This window comes from Elephas maximus, chromosome 3, assembly GCF_024166365.1.
Source record: "Elephas maximus indicus isolate mEleMax1 chromosome 3, mEleMax1 primary haplotype, whole genome shotgun sequence".
NCBI classification, from domain to species: Eukaryota; Metazoa; Chordata; class Mammalia; order Proboscidea; family Elephantidae; genus Elephas; species Elephas maximus.
The window spans coordinates 135,361,689-135,383,761 of record NC_064821.1 but is presented as its reverse complement, the minus strand read 5'-3'; the positions used below and the strand labels follow the sequence as shown (position 1 = coordinate 135,383,761).

The 22,073-nt window shown below is 36.4% G+C and overlaps 1 protein-coding gene across 1 annotated transcript in view; it reads left to right on the top strand.

Moving 5' to 3' along the window:
- The window catches only part of COL24A1 (collagen type XXIV alpha 1 chain), a 362,779-nt gene that overhangs the window by 201,942 nt on the left and 138,764 nt on the right, over positions 1–22,073 (top strand). The window contains exons 24-27 of the mRNA XM_049875555.1: positions 4,227–4,280; positions 8,346–8,399; positions 9,582–9,635; positions 11,002–11,055. Coding sequence (XP_049731512.1) covers positions 4,227–4,280; positions 8,346–8,399; positions 9,582–9,635; positions 11,002–11,055 — 216 coding nt within the window. The remainder of the gene's footprint in view (positions 1–4,226; positions 4,281–8,345; positions 8,400–9,581; positions 9,636–11,001; positions 11,056–22,073) is intronic.

Sequence of the window (22,073 nt, the reverse complement as noted above, 5' to 3'; positions counted from 1 at the left end):
ATCTTAAAATAAAAATTAACCTCCTTACGATTGGAGACAGTCAGAAGGAAAGAAGGAAGAAAGATTATGCCCATTTTGTAAAGTCTATGCTGCTATTCTTTTTCTTTCCTAGATTGCTTGAAGGAGGAAAAGTAGAGAATCTGTAAAGACAAAGACAGATAAACCCTGAGCTTTGTTCACTCTGAGGCAGTGTTACTGACAGCCTTCCATCACTTCTTCCACATTAACAAACTCATTCCATACTAAGGTTGTTTACTCTATCTAGAATATTCTTCCTCCCTTCTGGCTGGCTGACCACTTTTTATCCTTTGGGTTTCTTAAATGTTGGACTTCAGGCTTTCCGTGACCAAAGTAGTTCTCTTTTATCTACCTCAGCATCATAGTTGTTTGCTTTATGAGCCTGTATCACAATTTATAATTACTTAATTTTTAGTTAAGTTGTTTTTATCTGTTACAAGACTTTTAGCCCCGTGAGGTAAGGGCCTCTGTCTGTATTGCTCAGGGATGAAATCACAGCAAATAGCACGGTACCTGGCACGGAGTAGGCACCAAATAATGTTTGAGGGAATGAATGAATGGATGGACGTAGGCTGTTTCTTCAGGTATTGAGGTTCTTTCAAAGAAGGAAGTCACAGAAATGATTTGCTAACCTAATGTAGCCATATTAAGTAGCTGTGAAAAATGAAGGAATTTTTATAATGCTCACTAGATGGTAAGCTCCATGAGGGCACAGACTATATTTGTATTTCTTCATCATTTGAAATTCGGTGTCTCCTACCATAGTGCCTGTCACACATTAGACACTCAGATGTTTGTTGATGAATGAATGTTGTTGTTGTTGCTGTAAGGTGCTGTGGAGTCAGTTCCAATTCATAGCGACCCTACGTCCAACAGAACAAAACACTGCCAGGTCCTGCACCATCCTCACAATCATTGTCATGCTTTAGCCTATTGTTGCAGCCACTGTGTCAATCTATCTCATTGAGGGTCTTCCTCTTTTTCACTCACCTGTACTATACCTAGCATGATGTCCTTCTCCAGAAACTGACCCCTCCTGACAACATGTCTCAAATGTGTGAGACAAAGTCTCACCATCCTTGCTTCTAATGAGCATTCTGGCTATACTTCTTACAAGACAGATTTGTTCATTACTCTGGCAGTCCATGGTATATTCAGTATTCTTTTCCAACACCACAGTTCAAAGACATCAATTCTTCTTCGGTCCTCATTTATTATCCGGATTTCGCATGCATATGGGGCGACTGAAAACAGCATGGCTTGGGTCAGGTGTACCTTAGTCCTTAAAGTGACATCTTTGCTTTTTAGCACTTTAAAGAGGACTTTTGTAGTAGATTTGCTCAATGCAATGTGTTTTTGATATCTTGACTGCTGATTTCATGGATGTTGATTGTGGAACCAAGTAAAATGAAATCCTTGACAACTTCAATATTTTCTCTGTTAATCATGATGTTCCTTATAGGCTCAGTTGTGAGGGTTTTTATTTTCTTTATGTTGAGGTGTAGTTCATATTGAAGGCTATGGTCTTTGATCTTCATTAGTAAGTGGTTCAAGTCCTCTTCACTTTCAGCAAGCAAGGTTGTGTCATCTGCATAACGCAGGTTGTTAATGAGTCTTCCTCCAATCTAATGCCCCATTCTTCTCCATAAAGTCTAGCTTCTCAGACTATTTTTTCAGCTCAGCATACAGATTGAATAAGTATGGTGAACATACAACCCTAACGCACACCTTTCCTGACTTTAAGCCACGCTGTATCCCCTTGTTCTGTTTGAATGACTGCTTCTTGGTCTATATACAGATTCCACATGAACACAATTAAGTGTTCTGGAATTTCCATTCTTTGCAATGTTACCCATAATTTGTTATGATCCACACAGTTGAATGTTTTTGCATAGTCCATAAAACACAAGTAAACATCTTTCTGGTATTCTTTGCTATCAGCCGAGATCCATCTGACATCAGCAATGATATCCCTGGTTCCACATCCTCTTCTGAATCCAGCTTGAATTTCTGGCTGCTCCCTGTCATTGTACTGCTGCAGCCACTTTTGAATGATCATCAACAAAATTTTACTTGTGTGTGATATTAATGATATTGTTTGGTAATTTCCACATTCTGCTTGATCACCTTTCTTTGGAATAAGCGTAAGTATGGATTTCTTCAGTTGGTTGGCCAGGTAGCTATTCTCCAAATTTCCTGACATAGAAAAGTGAGCACTTCCAGCACTGCATCCATTTGTTGAAGCATCTCAATTGTATTCGGTCAATTCCTGGAGCCTTGTTTTTTGCCAACACCTTCGGTGCAGATTGGACCCTTCCTTCAGTACCATTGGTTCCTGATCATATGCTACCTCTTGGAATGGTTGAACATTGACCAATTCTTTTTGCTACTGTGATTCTGTGTATTCCTTCCATGTTCTTTTGATGCTTCCTGCGTCTTTTAATATTTTCCCATAGAATCCTTCCATATTGCAACTCAAGTCTTGAATTTTTTCTTCAGTTCTTTCAGCTTGAGAAATGCCCAGCGTGTTCTTCCCTTTTGGTTTTCCATCTCCAGCTCTTTTCACATGTCATTGTAATACGTTACTTTGTCTTCTCAAACTACCCTTTGAAATCTTCTGTTAAGCTATTATACTTCACTTCTTCCTTCCACTTTAGCTGTTCTACGCTCAAGAGCAAGTTTCAGAGTCTCTTCCGGCATCCATCTTGGCCTTTTCTTTCTTTCGTGTCTATTTAATGACCTCTTACTTTCTTCATGTATGATGTCCTTGATGTCATCCTACAACTGGTCTGGTCTTTGGTCATTAGTGTCCAATGCATCAAATCTATTCTTGTGGGAAATTCAGGTGGGATATACTCAAGGTCGTATTTTGGCTCTTGTGGATTTGTTTTAATTTTCTTCAGCTTCCACTTGAACTTGCATATGAGCAATTGATGATCTGTTCCACAGTCGGCCTCTGGCCTTGTTCTGACTGAAGATATTCACTTTTCCATCACCTCTTTCCACAGATGTAGTCAATTTGATTCCTGTGTTTTCTATCTGGTAAGGTCCATGTGTTTAGTAGCCATTTATGTTGTTGAAAAAAAGGTATTTGCAATGAATAAGTTGTTGGTCTTGCAAAATTCTAATGAGACCTCTGGCATCATTTCTATCACCAAGATGTATTTTCCAACTACTGTTCCTACTTGTTTCCAACTTTCGCTTTCCAATCACCAGTAATTATCAGTGCACCCTGATTGCATGTTCAATCAATTTCATACTGGAGAAGTCGGTAAAAATTTTCAATTTCTTCATATTTGGCCTTAGCGTTTGGTGCATGAATTAGAATAATAGGTTTATTAACTGGTTTTCCTTGTAGGCATGTGGATGTTATCCTATCACTGATAACATTGTACTTGCAGAATAAATCTCGAAATGTTCTTTTTGACGATGAAGGCAACACCATTCCTTTTCAAGCTGTCATTCCTGGCATGGTAGATCATATTATTGTCCAGTTCAAAATGGCCGATACCCATCTATTTCAGTTCACTTATGCCTAGGATATCGATGTTTATGTGTTCCATTTCATTTTTGATGATTTCCAATTTTTCTAGATTCATACTTTGTACATTCCACATTCTGATTATTAATGGATGTTTGCAGCTGTTTCTTCTCATTTTGAATTGTGCAACATCAGCAAATGAACTTTCCAAAAGCTTGACTCCATCCACATCACTAAGGTGGAGTCTACTTTGAGGAGGCAGCTCTTCCCCAGTCATATCTTGAGTGCCTTCCTACCTGAGAGGCTCATCTTCTGGCACTATATCAGGCAGTGTTCCACTGCTATCCATAAGGTATCCACTGGCTAATTTTTTTTCAGAAGGAGATCGCCAGATCCTTTTTCCTAGACTGTCTTAGTCTGGAAGCTCAGCTGAAACCTGTCCACCATGGGCGACCCTGCTCGTATTTGAAATACCTGTGGCATATCTTCCAACATCACAGCAACACGCAAGCCACCACAGTACAACAAACTGATGGACTGACAGATGACTGAATAGATTAATAAATTCTGATGTGAAGTCATAATCTGTATAACTATACTGGAGGAATTTTATTCTGAGATAATATTTAGGATGAGTTAGAAAGAAACATCAAGATTGCATATGATTTAAAACCAAGAGTCTAGAATAGCAATGCAATATACCTGTATTTTCTATTTTTCCTAAAAGGGACCTGTTGGTTTACCTGGAGAAGTTGGGATGACTGGAAGCACTGGTGAAAAGGTAATTTATTTTACTATTCCATTTAATTGTGAGAATTCTGGACTAAACTCAAAGGAGAGACATTTATATTACATTTTCTATTGTGGTAAAATAAGTACAACATAAAATTTGCCATTTTAAGCACTTTTAAGCGTATAATTCAATAGCACTAATTATATTCACAGTGTTGTATAACCATCACGACTACTTCTAAAAGTTTTCCATCACCCCAAACAGAAACTCTCTACCCTGTTTATCCCTTTTCTCTTATCCTCTGAGACTTCCGTGATACACGTGTTGGTACGTTTGATGGTGTCCCACAGGTTTCTCAGGTTCTGTTTATTTTTCTTCATTCTTTTTTCTTTCTGCTCCTTAGGATGGGTAATTTCAATTGCCTCATATTTAACTTCACTGATTGGTTCTGCCATTTAACTCTTTTGGGGTTTTTCCACCTGTCTATTGTACGTTTCTGCTTCAGAATTTCTACTTGGTTTCTTTATATAGTTTCTATATCTTTATTGACATTTCCTATTTGTTCATACATCTTTCTTCTTTTTTCCTTCAGCTTTTTATCTGTGGTTTCCTTGAGCTCACAGAGTATATTTTAAGGAAATCAATTTGACATCTTTGACTAATAATTCTAATTTCTGGGCTTCCTTAGGGATAGTTTCTGTCAAGTTCTTTTTTTTCCCCCTGTGAATGAGCCATATTTTCTTGTTTCTTTCTATGCTTATAATTTTTTTTTATATATATAAGAACTGGATATTTTGAGCATTATAATGTGGTAACTCTTGAAATTGGATTGTCTCCTTGCTCAGGGATATTTTTGTTGCTTGTTGAGGGCTGTAGTCATCTACCGCATAGTGACTTTTCTAAACTATTATCACAAAGCCTATATTATTCCTTATTGTGTGTGGTCACTGAAGTTTTTGTTCGCTTATCTCTGTGGCCAGCCTGTGACCTGACGGAAATTTCTTAAATGTCTGGATCCAAAAAAACAAAAATCTCTTTAAATTTTCCTATTGATGCTGCTGGGGAAGGAGCTTCAACTGGAGGAGGCCAAAACAAAAGCAGACATCTGCATTTGTCCCTCAAGGAACTGCCAGACTGACAAAAAATACAACCTCAAATTTGTGGAGGACAAAGTCCTTACTGACTACCCTAGATCCAGTCAGCCACTTTAAGACCATAGGCTGTCATTCCTATGGCTGCAGCAGGGCTGAGTAATGGGTTATGGTAGGTGGTTCACACGTCACTCTCTTACCAAAGTTCATTCAGCAACCTCTCCCTTCATCAAACATTCCCCTGGTTGTTGCAAGTGTCTGATCATTTTCCAGAAATCAAAAAATAGTTGATTCTGATAATTTCTTCATTTAATGGTTGTTTTGGTGGAGGAACTGACACCTGGAACCTCCTACCAAGCCATTTTCCATGATGTCACTTCCTCATATGGTATTTTATATTAATTAGAAATCACCCATAACTTTTAACATGTTATCTGTACTGAACCTCTTAAATATATTGAGTTATTGTTAATAGCATATGTATTTCTATTTTTTAAAGGGAAGAGTACCTTTCTGATTGGAAAGTTGTGATCTGAAGAGAAAAAAATGAAGCTGGAAGTCTAGGTTTATGACTGGAAAATATTATTTAAATCTGCTGTATGAGAACAGACTCACCATAGTAAAACATTTTTAAAGAGAAGAATACATTATCACTTTTCCTGATCCAAGTCTCAGTCATAATCTATTTCCATTTGGAATCCAGTAGGCAGTTATTCTGGAGTAAACCTGAATATCATAATGGAAATTGTAATTTGGTTAAATGTTACTCAGAAATCATTACCTTAAGAATTTTTTTCCATGTTGAGTTCCAAATTTAGGAGATTTTTCTAAAAATAAAAAGTAATTCTTGGAACCAACAAGGGCATATTTTTATTTTTATTTAAATGGAATCTTTATAATGGACTAGAGGGCAATAAACCATAAAGTTTGGACCTTTGACTGAAACCTGGCTTGCTAAATATAAATTGTAAGCATGGTAGTCTGGCACAAAAGAATGGCTACTTGTTGCAAATAATTAAATAGAGCCAGAACTAGAAGTAAATTAGATAATATTCTAGTTATTTCCATCTGCATTTTAAATTCAAATAAAATTCAACATACCTAAAGTTGAATTTGTCATTTTCCCCACACTCCAATTGGCTTCTTCCCAGTTCCCTCATTTCTATGAGTAAACATTGTACCTTATGTATGTTTTCTCAGTCTTTTAGGATAGGTAAGGTGAATCCATCTTGGAGTTTTCCGTTTCCTGTATAATACCTAATCTCTCTGCAGGTCCTATGGGTCCTTCTTTACAATTCAACTTTTCCGTTAGCTAGTTCAAAAGCCACCTCCTCAGACATACCCTCATCATATTACGCCTACATCTACCATTTGCCATATGTTTTCTACTCTTTTCCTCTTTATCCTCTAATCCATCCTACTATTATACTAGTACACAAATTTTGATGGGTCATGATGATGAAACATATTGAAAAACCTTCATTGGCTCACTATTGTCAATCCTCTGAACTTGAACTCCTCTACTTTGCTATAAGACACTACATAATTTTGGCTTAATCAACTTATTTGGCAAAAAACCAAACCAAACCCAGTGTTGTTGAGTCAATTCCGACTCATAGTGACCCTACGGGACAGAGTAGAACTGCCCCATAGAGTTTCCAAGGAGCGCCTGGCAGATTCAAACTGCTGACCCTTTGGGTAGCAGCCATAGCACTTGACCACTACTCCACCAGGGTTTTCACTTGGCAAATTCTCTAATATTTTATAGTATACATCTTCCTTGTCACCCGTCTATATATTATATACTTGTCATAGGGTGGTACAGTGGTTAAGAGCTATGGCTCCAAACCAAAAGGTTGGCAGTTCAAATCCACCAGCAGCTCCTTGGAAACCATATGGGGCAGTTCTCCTCTTTTCTATAGAGTCCCTATGAGTCTGAACTAACCCAATAGCACATAACGACAACAGCATTCCCATTCTTACCATTTCCTAGTTTAGAGTAACCACTCCCTTCCTTCTGTTTATTCAAACCCAAACTATAACACTAAACTGAATTCTCATCTTCTCCATGAAGTCTCCTCAGGCTCTTCTAATTCTTCTTGATTTCTTCCCTGCTGGATTTAGAACAAGTACAATCATCCTCTCATTGTTTCATCTTTGTTAACATGGTCTGTAGAATTACTTAAACCCATTGCCGTCGAGTCAATTGCGACTCATAGCGACCCTGTAAGTCAGAATCAACTTGACGGCACTGAGTTTGGTTTTTTGATTTTATAGAATTACTTGTGAGCAGAATCTAAGTCAAGTTTCTTTTATATATCATAATTCTCATTTAGTACATTGAAAATGCTTAATATATACTTACTGATTTTTTATTAACAATATAACAAAATACATTACAAGTTCGGATTAAAAAATTAGATAGTTTTAGTTTTTTCTGTCCTGATTTAGTTACTCGTGTTCTTGGTCAAATCTTCTACACTAAGGTTTTCACAATCCAGGGAATTTTAATATGAATCAATTTAGTTCTTTCAATCTGCTATGGCAGATCTGATTATCATGAGTCTCCAAAATTACTTCTGTGACACTTAATTGTGGTAGACAGAAATCAGAAATAGTTTTGTTACACAGATTAAATAGTTAATTTTTACAGTATACTTTGATGTTTTTACTCCTTTCATATTTTGAATGTCTCATAAATTGTCAGAATTTTCTCCTTATAAAACTTTAGCATATAATGTATATTCAATTTTAAGTCTTGATCATTTATCTATAAGTTCTGTTTCCTTCATTTTAATAAGACTTTTGGCTTTTTATCCCATGAAAAACATCTTAACAAGATTTCTGCTGTATTAAAATTCTAGCAATTTTAGGGTAAAAATGCCCAATTCATAAATTAAAAAAATGATTGGAAGCTGAGATATACATGTAAGGTATGATAGTTTTCCTGTGTAGGCTAAAATAAGTTATAACTACACCAACTCACTTCAATGTTTCTCTTTTTTCTTTGTTATTTTAAAAGGGACAGCGTGGAAGTCCAGGCCCACTGGGTCCCCAGGGGCAAAAAGGTGTTATGGTAAGAGCTTAGTGATTTGAAAAGTATGTTACCAAAGCCTAATAAAGTATTCCAGGGGTGGAATTTCCTTGACTGGAATTTAAGTATGTGTAAAGTGTTATTTTGTAGTAAATTTCTATTAGAATTCTCTTCTCAAAAGAGTTTACCTTTCAGGATGTTGTGTGGCACTAAAAATCATGCAAATTAGATGGTTTAGTCAAATGATTTTATAGTTTTAAGAGAAGAATTAAACCACCATAAAAAGAAGAAAATTCAATTAGGATTCTATTTATTCTTCCAGAGCTTATAGCCAATATGGCATATATCACCATTGCCACTCTTCCATGAACTTGTGTGATGTGATTCTTTAACATATGAAAGCTCAGAACTCATCTTATTCTCTTATATCTTAGGATAGTAATAGCTGCAAATTTTATATCTGAGTTGTATTTTTTTATTAAGCAATTTCTAAATATGGTAGGAAGTAGAACAAATGGTTACTACCAATAAAGGAATCTTGCTTTCAGAAAATGTATTATGATCTCGCGGCACATGATAATGACTACAAATCATTTTATCAGGATAGTCTTTAATTTTAACTTCCGTATTATTAGAAATGTTTTATAAGATTATTTTTAAGATTTCTTCAATTGCTATCAGCTAGAAAATTTAGCACACCTGTAAGGTTAATTAATTTCAAGAATAGTTACCGCCTAAGAGATTCTCTGAATCAGTGCTAATACCATAAAATGTTGTGCTTCTTCTAAAATTTGACATACCAGATTATTTGGACACATCCACTTTCCTAAATTATACAATTCCCTGACCTATTCGAAAATGATATGGTAAATTACCATAATCTACATAACATATATCCATGTATATCATAACATAGCCTACAGAAAGAAGAGATGAATTTTCTCTTCTCAATAGGCTAAAATACATGATTCTGCCTAGGAATTTTATTTTCTAGGTAAAAGCCTTCTAATAAATGGATACATAGCTTCTGTGTAAACATATATTTGATTTCTATAGTCTATCTTCAGAACACCCCTCATGGCCTCTTATATTTTGTATATGATACAGAGATCTTTTCAAATTATCACTTTTTATTACTATTTATAGTTCACTTGTTTGCCTTCAAAGAAACTAACTAGACATGATGAAAGTTTTATGCCTTTCATATTTTCACTTAAAATATAGGGATATCCAGGACCTCCTGGGATTCCAGGACCCATGGGTCCACTAGGATTACCTGTAAGTACAGAAAAGACCTTGTGGTTTTTTTCTAGAATGTACTTTTAAAGTTTAAATCCACCACTTCCATTGTGTTATGTTTTTTGTTTTTATGAAAATAAATTATGTGTAAACTGGTAGAGTATTTCATGATATCTTGAAGTTCTTCCCCTCTACTTGCCATATTATTTATTGCTAACTTCTAATACAACCAGTTTTAATTCTGAAGCCTAAAACTAAAAATTTCACATGTTAAATCTTTATTTTGAATAACCACATATAAGAGAACAGGGTCAGTAATCAAGATCAGAAGCAAGACCAATTTGATAAGCAAAGTCACAAGCATAAATTCCAACATATTTTTCTTAGAAATTTTCAAACAACCAGACAAAATTCATAGGAAATATACCTTTATTAAATAAAATTAGGTTTTGAAAATACTCCATTTTTTATGGAAAGATAATGAAAACTTACAGCTAAACAGATAAATTTTGCCTGCTAAAATTTGACAGTTATTGTGATCTTAAATGTGAAAAAGGTCAGCCTTTAAGCTTCCAGAGCAGGACCATTCTTACCAGAAATTGTTCATGCTAAGGTTTATGAAGATTCTGTTTTGAAAATAAGCCTGATTTTCTAATATATTCATGAGTGTGTTGTTGGCTTCTTAAAATTAGGAAAACTGGTCTAGGGCACAGTTGCCAACCTGTTTACTCACATAAAAGAATAAAATAAATTCCAAATCCTATGAAAGTTCACTCATTTTTTATCTACCTAATGTTACATAAATGAATAAATTTTATTTTCCAATTGAGTTTTTATTGAAGACTGTAAGCAAAATAATAATAATAATTCATTAGAATTGACTTAATAAATAGCAACTTACTCTTCATTTTAGGCTACTTTTATGGCATGTTAACTTTGGAATATTTTGTGGTACTGCCATGGTATCATAAAAAAAAAACCTATTCTTATGTGATGTGATGTCACAAATATCTAGAATAATGGAAAAGATATATTTTCAGAGCTAACCATTTGCTTCTTAGGTGGACTAGACTGATGTAGCATTCACTGGCTAAGTGGGTATCTTCTTCCCCCACTATCATGCCATGTTCTTCCTAAAGCTTACTTGCTCAGTGAGTATTAAAAGCCTCCTGTTCTTTGGTAAACACAGAGAAATGATATTTCTCCAAGTAACAGAATACATCAAAAGCAGAATATTGAGGAAGGAAGGTATGGTATTTGTTTGATAATTAAAATGTATTTTTAAGAGACAAATCAATTTTAAGAATTCCCAAAGATAATTACATGTCATAAAAAAAAGACTGTGACTACCATTCTGTAGCATTCCTTTAATTTTATAACTGATTGTAAAACTTTTAACATGTAGGGTCATGTGGGGGCAAGAGGACCACCTGGGAATCGAGGTCCAAAAGGAAGAAGAGTAAGTAATCTAATGTACAAAGTACATTAACCTCAAAAAATCTTCATAAGGCATTATAAGTATTCAACAAAGACAGTAGCATACTTTCTAGCCTTGTGCTTGGATATTGTTGGGTCCCCCCCCCTTATTACTTATTAAATTAGATGAACTACCTGCGTTAATTGAAATGTGATTCATGACTCATAACTGTTTGTATTTATAAAACCACATTTCTCTATTTCATTTTCTGTGAATTTCACTAACTCATATAGAATTCTTTCTTATTCAAAACTTTCAGTTCCATTCTTTAGGGTAATTGTGAATGTGAAGATCTTTATGTAAATTACTTTTCTACTCATACAAACTTACATAGCGAGGAATGGTAATAACATGATAAAATAATAGCAATAAAAAGTAGAATGAGGAGATACAGGATGACCAAATAAAAAAAAGATATAGGATGAGTTTATTAATCATAAATCAGAGATGTTATAATCATTGGCTAATCATTATGAACACATAATTGAATGAAAATCTTCCTCACTTTAAGTTGTCTCTTAAAAAATAAATCTTTTTAGAAGATGACATTAAAATAATAAAGAGGGACTAAGAAATGTAATCATACACCTTCCATATGGAAAAGAAGATACAGCGATACAAAGAAATAAAAGTTAGTTTTAAATTTAGAAAAATAGGGGTAAATAATAAGGTAACCACAAAGGAGACAAACTATCCTACTCATCAACATAAAATACGAGGGAAACATACAGACTCAGCAGAAACAAATTCAACAACAACAAATATGAGGAAAGGACAATAATATATAAAGAAAATCTACTCAGCACATAAAATCAAGTGGGAAAAAGAAACTGTCAACAGCACACAAAAAAAGACATCAAAATGATAGCACTAAATTCATACCTATTCATAATTACCCTGAATGTGAATGAACTAAATGCACCAATAAAGAGACAGAGAGTGGCAGAATGGATTAAAAAACAAGATCTGTCTATATGCTGCCTACAAGAGACATACCTTAGACTTAGAGATGCAAACAAACTAAAACTCAAAGGATGGGAAAAAATATATCAAGCAAACAACAACCAAAAAAGAGTAGGAGTGGCAATATTAATTTCTGACAAAATGGACTTTAAAGTTAAATCCATCATAAAGGATAAGGAAGGACACTATATAATGATTAAAGGGACAATACACCAAGAAGATATAACCATATTAAATATTTATGCACCCAATGACAGGGCTACAAGATACATAAAATAAACTCTATCAGCATTGAAAAGTGAGATAGACAGCTCCACAATAATAGTAGGAGACTTCAACACGCCACTTTCGGTGAAGATCAGGACATCCAGAAAGAGGCTCAATAAAGACAGAGAAGATCTAAATGCCACAATCAACCAACATGACCTCATAGACATGTACAGAACACTCCACCCAACAGCAACCAAGTATACTTTCTTTTCTAGTACACATGCAACATTCTCTAGAATAGACCACATATTAGGTCATAAAGCAAGCCTTAGCAGAATCCAAAACATTGAAATATTACAAAGCATCTTCTCTGACCATAAGGCCATAAAAGTGGAAATCAATAACAGGAAAAGCAGGGAAAAGAAATCAAACACTTGGAAACTGAACAATACCCTGCTCAAAAAAGACTGGATTATAGAAGATACTAAGGATGAAATAACGAAATTGAGAGAATTCGATGAGAATGAAAACACTTTCTATCAGAACCTTTGAGACACAGCAAAAGCGGTGCTCAGAGGCCAATTTATATCAATAAATGCACACATCCAAAAAGAAGAAAGGGCCAAAATCAAAGAATTATCCCTACAACTTGAACAAATAGAGAGTAACAAAAGAAGCCCACAGGCACCAGAAGAAAACAACTAATAAAAATTAGAGCTGAACTAAATGAAATTGAAAGAATTAACAAGACTAAAAGCTGTTTTTTTGAAAAAAACAACAAAATTGATAAACCACTGGCCAAACTGACAAAAGAGAAGCAGAAGAGAAAGCAAATAACCCAAATAAGAAATGAGAGGGGCGATATTACAACAAACCCAACTGAAATTGAAAGAATCATATCAGATTACTATGAAAAACTATGCTCAAACAAATTTGAAAACCTAGAAGAAATGGATGAATTCCTAGGAACACACTACCTACCTAAACTAACACAAACAGAGGTAGAACAACTAAATAGACCCATAACAAAAGAAGTGATTGAAAAGATAATCGAAAAACTCCCCACAAAAAAAAAAACCCTGGTCCTGACAGCTTCACTGCAGAGTTCTACCAAACTTTCAGAGAAGAGTTAACACCACTACTACTAAAGGTATTTCAGAGCATAGAAAAGGACGGAATACTACCCAACTCATTCTGTGAAGCCACCATATCCCTGATACCAAAACCAGGGAAAGATGCCACAAGAAAAGAAAATTATAGACCTGTATCCCTCATGAACTTAGATGCAAAAATCCTCAACAAAATTCTAGCCAATAGAATTCAACAACATATCAGAAAAATAATTCACCATGACCAAGTGGGATTCATACCAGGTATGCAGGGATGGTTCAACATTAGAAAAACAATTAATGTGATCTACCAGAGAAATAAAACAAAAGATAAGAATCACATGATTTTATCAATTGATGCAGAAAAGGCATTTGACAAAGTTCAACACTCATTCATGATAAAAACTCTCAGCAAAATAGGACTAGAAGGAAAATTCCTCAGCATAATAAAGGGCATTTATACAAAGCCAACATCCAACATCACCCTAAATGGAGAGAGCCTGAAAAATTCCCATTGAGATTGGGAACCAGACAAGGATGCCCTTTGTCACCACTCTTATTCAATATTGTGCTGGAAGTCCTAGCCAGAGCAATTAGGCTAGATAAAGAAATAAAAGGTACCCAGCTTGGCAAGGAAGAAGTAAAAGTATCTCTATTTTCAGATGACATGATCGTATACACAGAAAACCCTAAAGAACCCTCCAGAAAACTACTGAAACTAATAGAAGAGTTCAGCAGAGTATCGGGATACAAGATAAACACACAAAAATCAGTTGGATTCCTTTACACCAACAAAAAGAACATCAAAGAGGAAATCACCAAATCAGTGCCATTTACAGTAGCCCCCAAGAAGGTAAAATACTTAGGAATAAATCTTACCAGAGATGTAAAAGACTTATACAAAGAAAACTACAGTACACTTCTGCAAGAAACCAAGACAGACTTACGTAAGTCAAAGAACATACCTTGCTCGTGGATAGGGAGGTTTAACGTTATAAAAATGTCTATTCTACCCAAAGCAACCTATACATTTAATGCAATTCTGATCCAAACCCCAGCGACATTCTTTAATGAGATGGAGAAACAAATCACCAACTTCATATGGAAGAGAAAGAGGCCCCAGATAAATAAGGCATTACTGAAAAAGAACAAAGTGGGAGGCCTACTTTACCTGATTTTAGAACCTATTATACCGCCACTGTAGTCAAAACAGCCTGGTACTGGTACAACAACAGATACGTGGACCAATGGAACAGAATTGAGAATCCAGACATAAATCCATGCACATATGAGCAGTTGATATTTGACAAAGGTCCCAAAACAGTTAAATGGGGAAAAGACAGTCTTTTTAACAAATGGTGCTGTCATAACTGGATATCCATCTGCAAAAACATGAAATAAGACCCATACCTCAGTTCATGCACAAAAACTAACTCAAAATGGATCAAAGACCTAAATATAAAGTCTAAAACAATAAAGATCATGGAAGAAAAAATAGGGACAATGTTAGGAGCCCTAATACATGGCACAAACAGTATATAAAACATTATAAAGAACGTAGAAGAAAAATTAGATAACTGGGAACTCCTAAAAATCAAACACCTATGCTCATCCAAAGATTTCACCAAAAGAGTAAAAGGACTACCTACAGACTGGGAAAAATTTTTTAGCTATGACATATCTGATCAGCGCCTGATCTCTAAATTCTTCATGATACTGCAAAAACTCCACTGCAAAAAGACAAAGAACCCAATTAAAAAATGGGCAAAAAGATATGAATAGACACTTCACTAAAGAAGGCATTCAGGTAGCTAACAGATATATGAGGAAATGTTCACGATCAGTAGCCATAAGAGAAATGCAGATCAAAACTACAATGAGATTCCATCTCACTCCAACAAGGCTGGCATTAATCCAAAAAAACAGAAAATAATAAATGTTGGAGAGGTTGTGGAGAGATTGGAACACTTATATATTGCTGGTGGGAATGTAAAATGGTACAACCACTTTGGAAATCAATTTGGCACTTCCTTTTAAAAAGCTAGAAATAGAACTACCATACGATCCAGCAATCCCACTCCTTGGAATATATCCTAAAGAAATAAGAGCCTTTACACAAACAGATATATGCACACCCGTGTTTATTGCAGCACTGTTTACAATAGCAAAAAAGATGGGAGCAACCAAGGTGCCCATCAATGGATGAATGGATAAATAAATTATGGTATATTCACACAATGGAATACTACTCTTCGATAAAGAACAGTGAGGAATCTGTGAAACATTTCATAACATAGAGGAACCTGGAAGGCATTATGCTGAGTGCAATTAGTCAGTTGCAAAAGGACAAATATTGTATAAGACCACTATTATAAGAACTTGAGAAATAGTTTAAACTGAGAAGAAAACATTCTTTTGTGGCTATGAGAGTGGGGAGGGAGGGAGGGTGGGAGAGGGGCATTCACTAATTGGATAATAGATAAGAACTACTTTAGATGAAGGGAAAGACAGCACGCAATACAGGGGAGGTCAGCACAATTGGACTAAACCAAAAGCAAAGAAGTTTCCTGAATAAACCGAATGCTTCAAAGGCCAGCGTAGCAGGGGCAGGGGTCTGGGGACCATGGTTTCAGGGGACATCTAAGTCAATTGGCATAATAAAATCTATTAAGAAATCATTCTGCATCCCACTTTGAAGAGTGGCATCTGGGGTCTTAAACGCTAGCAAGTAGCCATTTAAGATGCATCAGTTGGTCTCAACCCACCTGCATCAAAGGAGAATGAAGAACACCAAGGACACAAGGCGATTACGAGCCCAAGAGACAGAAAAGGCCACATGAACCAGAGTCTACATCATCCTGAGACCAGAAGAACTAGATGGTGCCTGGCTACAACCGATGACTACCCTGACAGGGAACACAACAGAGAACCCCTGAGGGAGCAGGAGAGCAGTGGGATGCAGACCCAAAATTCTCATAAGACCAGACTTAATGGTCTGACTGAGAGTAGAAGGACCCCAGTGGTCATGGCTCCCAGACCTTCTGTTGGCCCAGGACAGGAGCCATTCCCGAAGCCAACTCTTCAGACATGGATTGGACTGGACAATGGGTTGGAGAGGGATGATTCTTGGATCAGGTAGACACTTGAGACTATGTTGGCATCTCCTGCCTGGAGGGGAGATGAGAGGGTGGAGGGTGTTAGAAGCTGGTGAAATGGACACAAAAAGAGAGAGTGGAGGGAGAGAGCGGGCTGTCTTATTAGGGGGAGAGTAATTGGGAGTGTGTAGCAAGGGGTATATGGGTTTTTGTGTGAGAGACTGACTTGATTTGTAAACTTTCACTTAAAGCACAATAAAAATTATTTAAAAAATAAACCCTTTTAAAAAATAATAAATAAAACCACAGTTAACCGAATGCCTGTCATATCCCAGGCTTTTTACATATATGATCTACCTAATGCTCAAAACTACCCAAAGAGGTGGAAATAATATCTTAGATGTTATAGTTGAGGAAACCAGGACTCAGAGAGTTTAAGTGTATGGCCTAAAGGTGCACAGTAAAATGGCAAAACTTCAATATGTCTGACTCTAAAGCCTATGTTTATTCCAAACCACATGGAATAGGTATTAAGGGTATTTTTCCTTATTAATTTGAATATATAGGCTTTAAGAATTCTCTTTTCTACTTTGACCTTACCTTGAGTTAAATTTTAGAGCAGTGAATAAAATGTTTATACAATTTTAAAATATAGTCTATAACAATGGTTAAAAAAAAAAACTGCAACTTTCCAGTTGGTGAATGGGAGAGGAGCGTTATGGATGCCCAGTTTGGAATAATGAGTTTAATTTTATATCCTGTGTTTTAGGTGAAGATTAAAGAAAAAGAGCAAATTCGTCTTCATTATTTCTTTTCTGAAAAACTATTTTCCTTACTGGATTGTGGATTTACATTGTGTAAATAATACTGATGACTCCATATATTTTAGCTCAAATGAGGTTAAAAGCAATAATAATAATAAAAAAAAAAAAAAGGTAGATGATCTGGACCCAAACTGTCACTTAGTGGTCTGGACCCTGCCAGCATTCAGTACTTGCTGAGGTCAAAGGTATTTACTGAACTTCGTATTAGTCATGGTGGGAAAGTTTTGTGACAGGAGAAAAAAAAGAAGTAGTACTTACTTGTGCTTTTTGTTAAGTTAATAATTGAGGTGTGATTGATTAATCAGGCAAAAGCCATTCACCCAAGCAAGATCTCCTGCTCAACAACTTGTACTATCTCTTAAACCATATGGAAAATTCATTTGTTATGCAGTTTTCTAACCTCCCCGTGATCCCTGTTGATTTCTCTTTCCTGAAATGCCACTTTGTCTTCAACTCCCACCTCCCCAAGCATTTATTTTCCCTTTCCTCTCATCCTCCAAATACATTTTACTTATTTTTTCCCAAAATGGCTCCTCATAATTATTTCAAATTTCACCAATACTTTCTAAACAAGGCAACCTGAATTTCTAGATAAGATAAAAGGGCTTTCTTTACCAGAAAGTATTTCAGGCAATCAATGAACATTGGTATTGCAAAAAATAACTAAAGACCAGAACGCTTGAGAAAGAATATAGTATTAGGAAGTTTCATTGCAGTAGCCACCTACCTCTACTCTTTTTTCTCTCCAAACCATCCCCCACTGCAGATGTGATCCCAATACCTTAGGCCAGTCCTTCAAGACATTTTTAATTCACAAAATAATAAGAATATGTGTCTAGTCCAGTGAGATAGATGAATAAGGTACCTGGCTGGGGATTCCTGTGCCTCAGCCCTGCCCTGCCACCCCAAAGGCTATGGGGTTTGATACTTCCAATATACCTCCAAACCCTTTGCTACACACAAATGTGTTATAGTACGCTGGAAAGGAAGGTCTGCCCTAGGCACATCAGCACTTAAGACCACAGTATCTTTATCCCGTTAAGAGAACTATCATTATGGAATGAAGGCTCATACACCCTTACTGTTCTGCCCATGATTTATACTGTTAACAAATGACTATATGAGCATCATGTATGATAGGACCATTCCCAGAGGATTCTGCCTGACCATCTACCTCCCCTCCCATTCACCCATCTGCCATCCCTCCAACCAACATTAAATTGATTTTTTACAATTCCAAAAACTCTACTAGCACCACGAATATTCAAGATTACTACCCCATAGATCTAGGCCACATGATTTTATAGTTTAATGATTTACAGTCTAGTGGCTTTTGAAGAAGTGTTGTGCAATATTGACACTTTCCTAGAGGGTAGGAAAAACACAGATAAGTAATAATACCTGGCACCAGGAAACTACTTTAACTTAGCATCAAGAATATTTTTTCTAGATAGTCTTTTTAACAAATGATGCTGGCATAACTGGATATCCATTTGCAAAAAAATGAAACAGGACCCATACCTCACACTATGCACAAAAACTAACTCCAAGTGGATCAAAGACCTAAACATAAAGACTAAAACGATAAAGATCATGGAAGAAAAATTAGGGACAACCTTAGGAGCCCTAATACAAGGCATAAACAGAATACAAAACATTACCAAAAATGACAAAGAGAAACCAGATAACTGGGAGCTCCTAAAAATCAAACACCTATGCTCATCTAAAGACTTCACCAAAAGAGTAAAAAGACCACCTACAGACTGGGAAAGAATTTTCAGCTATGACATCTCTGACCAGCGCCTAATCTCTAAAATCTATGATTCTGTCAAAACTCAACCACAAAAAGACAACCCAATCAAGAAATGGGCAAAGGGTATGAACACGCACTTCACTAAAGAAGATATTCAGACAGCTAACAGATACATGAGAAAATGCTCTCGATCATTAGCCATTAGAGAAATGCAAATTAAAACTACGATGAGATTCCATCTCACTCCAACAAGGCTGGCATTAATCCAAAAAAACACAAAATAATAAATGTTGGAGAGGCTGCGGAGAGATTGAACTCTTATACACTGCTGGTGGGAATGTACAATGGTACAACCACTTTGGAAATCTATCTGGCGTTATCTTAGACAGAAATAGAACTGCCATACAACCCAGAAATCCTACTCCTTGGAATCTACCCTAGAGAAATAAGAGCCTTCACACAAACAGTTATATGCACACCCATGTTTATTGCAGCTCTGTTTACAATAGCAAAAAGCTGGAAGCAACCAAGGTGTCCATCAACGGATGAATGGTTAAATAAATTATGGTATATTCACACAATGGAATACTACGCATCAATAAAGAACAGTGAGGAATCTGTGAAACATTTCATAACATGGAGGAACCTGGAAGGCATTATGCTGAGGGAAATTAGTCAGAGGCAAAAGGACAAATATTGTGTAAGACCGCTATTATAAGATCTTGAGAAATAGTATAAACTGAGAAGAACACAAACTTTTGTGGTTACGAGGCGGAGGGGAGGGAGGGAGGGTGGGAGAAGGTTTTTTACTGATGAGTTAGTAGATAAGAACTGCTTTAGGTGAAGGGAAGGACAATACTCAATACATGGAAGGTCAGCTCAACTGGACTGGACCAAAAGCAAAGAAGTTTCCGGGATAAACTGAATGCTTCAAAGGTCAGCGGAGCAAGGGGCGGGGGTTTGGGGACCATGGTTTAAGGGGACTTCTAAGTTAATTGGTGAAATAATTCTATTATGAAAACATTCTGCATCCCACTTTGAAATGTGGCGTCTGGGGTCTTAAATGCTAACAAGCGGCCATCTAAGATGCATCAATTAGTCTCAACCCACCTGGATCAAAGGAAAATGAAGAACACAAGGTCACACGATAACTAAGAGCCTAAGAGACAGAAAGGGCCACATGAACCAGAGACTTACATCATCCTGAGACCAGAAGAACTAGTTGGTGCCCGGCCACAACCGATGACTGCCCTGACAGGGAGCACAACAGAGAACCCCTGAGGGAGCAGGAGATCAGTGAGATGCAGACCCCAAATTCTCACAAAAAGACCAGACTTAATGGTCTGACTGAGACTAGAGGAATCCCGGCAGTCATGGTCCCCAAACCTTCTGTTGGCCCAGGACAGGAACCATTCCTGAAGACAACTCATCAGAAGTGAAAGGGACTGGACAGTGGGTAGGAGAGAGATGCTGATGAAGAGTGAGCTATTTGTATCAGGTGGACACTTGAGACTGTGTTGGCATCTCCTGTCTGGAGGGGGGATGGGAGGATAGAGAGAGCTGGAAGCTGGCAAAATTGTCATGAGAGACTGGAAGGGCTGACTCATTAGGAGGAGAGCAAGTGGGAGTACGGATCAAGGTGTATATAAACTTATATGTGACAGTTTGACTTGATTTGTAAACGTTCACATGAAGCTCAATAAAAGTTAATAAAAAAAAAAAGAATATTTTTTCTAACCTGCTTTGTGAAGGTTGTATAATACTACTTCTTATATAGCTGAAAAAGTTGATACTTAGATTGACTGAATACATCATCCTTATAGTCTGAGATTCTTAGATAGGAGACTTGGCATAAATTTAAGTATTTTTATTTAACCCACGTACTTTAAGCTTTGTTCCACTTGACAAGTTTGTCTGATGAATAGTTATTTAAGTGAAATGATATAATTAATAAACTAAAGCTAGTTAATGTGCAATTATGTCCCTTGTATAGGTAAGATAGGCTAGCAGGTTCTCCACTGCAGTACTAGAAAGAATCAGCACAGTTTCAGCATTGCCCCTCATGGTCAGATTTAACTCTTTGGGGCTAGGTAACTGATTCCTTGATCTCTCTCCATTGCATACTTCCATATCCAGCTACCTGAACAGGAGAGAAGGCACACAGAGCAAAGTTAACTTCTTTGTCTCCTTTCTTGGCCATGAATTGGGCCTTTGTTCATGAGACACCTTTAGGTTATGTGCTCATGCTCTAGAGGAATAGTGCAGAGGCATACAACTGAATAACTATTTTACTGTGAGCATGCTGCTTAAGGTTTAAACTGGAAGAAAAAAAAGATTGAAATGACTATTAGAAATATCTAATGCTTTGAGATTTTCTATGCGAGATATAAAATGAATAAAAAGCAAAAAAGCCAAATATATTGCCATTAGTTCTGACTCATAGCAACCCCATAGGACAGAGTAGAACTGCCCCATTGGGTTTCCAAGACTGTAAATCTTTACAGAAGCAGACTGCCTCATCTTTCTCCTGCAGAGCAGCTGGTGTGTTCCAACCACCAATCTTTTGGTTAGCAGCCAAGTGCTTAAGCACTGTGCCACCAGAGCTCTTTATAAAATGAATCAAACTGAAAAACTCTTTGCTGTGGAGTCTATTCCAACTCAGTGACCCTATAGGACAGAGCAGAACTTCCCCACAAGGTTTCTAAGGGGCAGCTGGTGGATTTGAACAGCCAACCTTTTGGTTAGCAGCCAAGCTCTTAACCACTATGCCACCAGGGCCCCTGTAAAATGGATTGGACTATATAAATTCTAAATTCTTGACCATTTAAAGGAAATATATACCATATTGGGGAAGCAGCAGTCAGTATTTGCATTTATGTTCAATGTTAGTAATGCCTGGAACATTCCAAGTGATAGGGAAGAGCTTCCTCTGTAATTTCTTCTCCTGAAATAAAGCTTTTAACAGAAGAGGATCAAAAAATTTTTCACCGAAACCACTAATAGTATTATTTTTTGTTTAATGAAACTTTTTTTTTTTTCTCCCAGC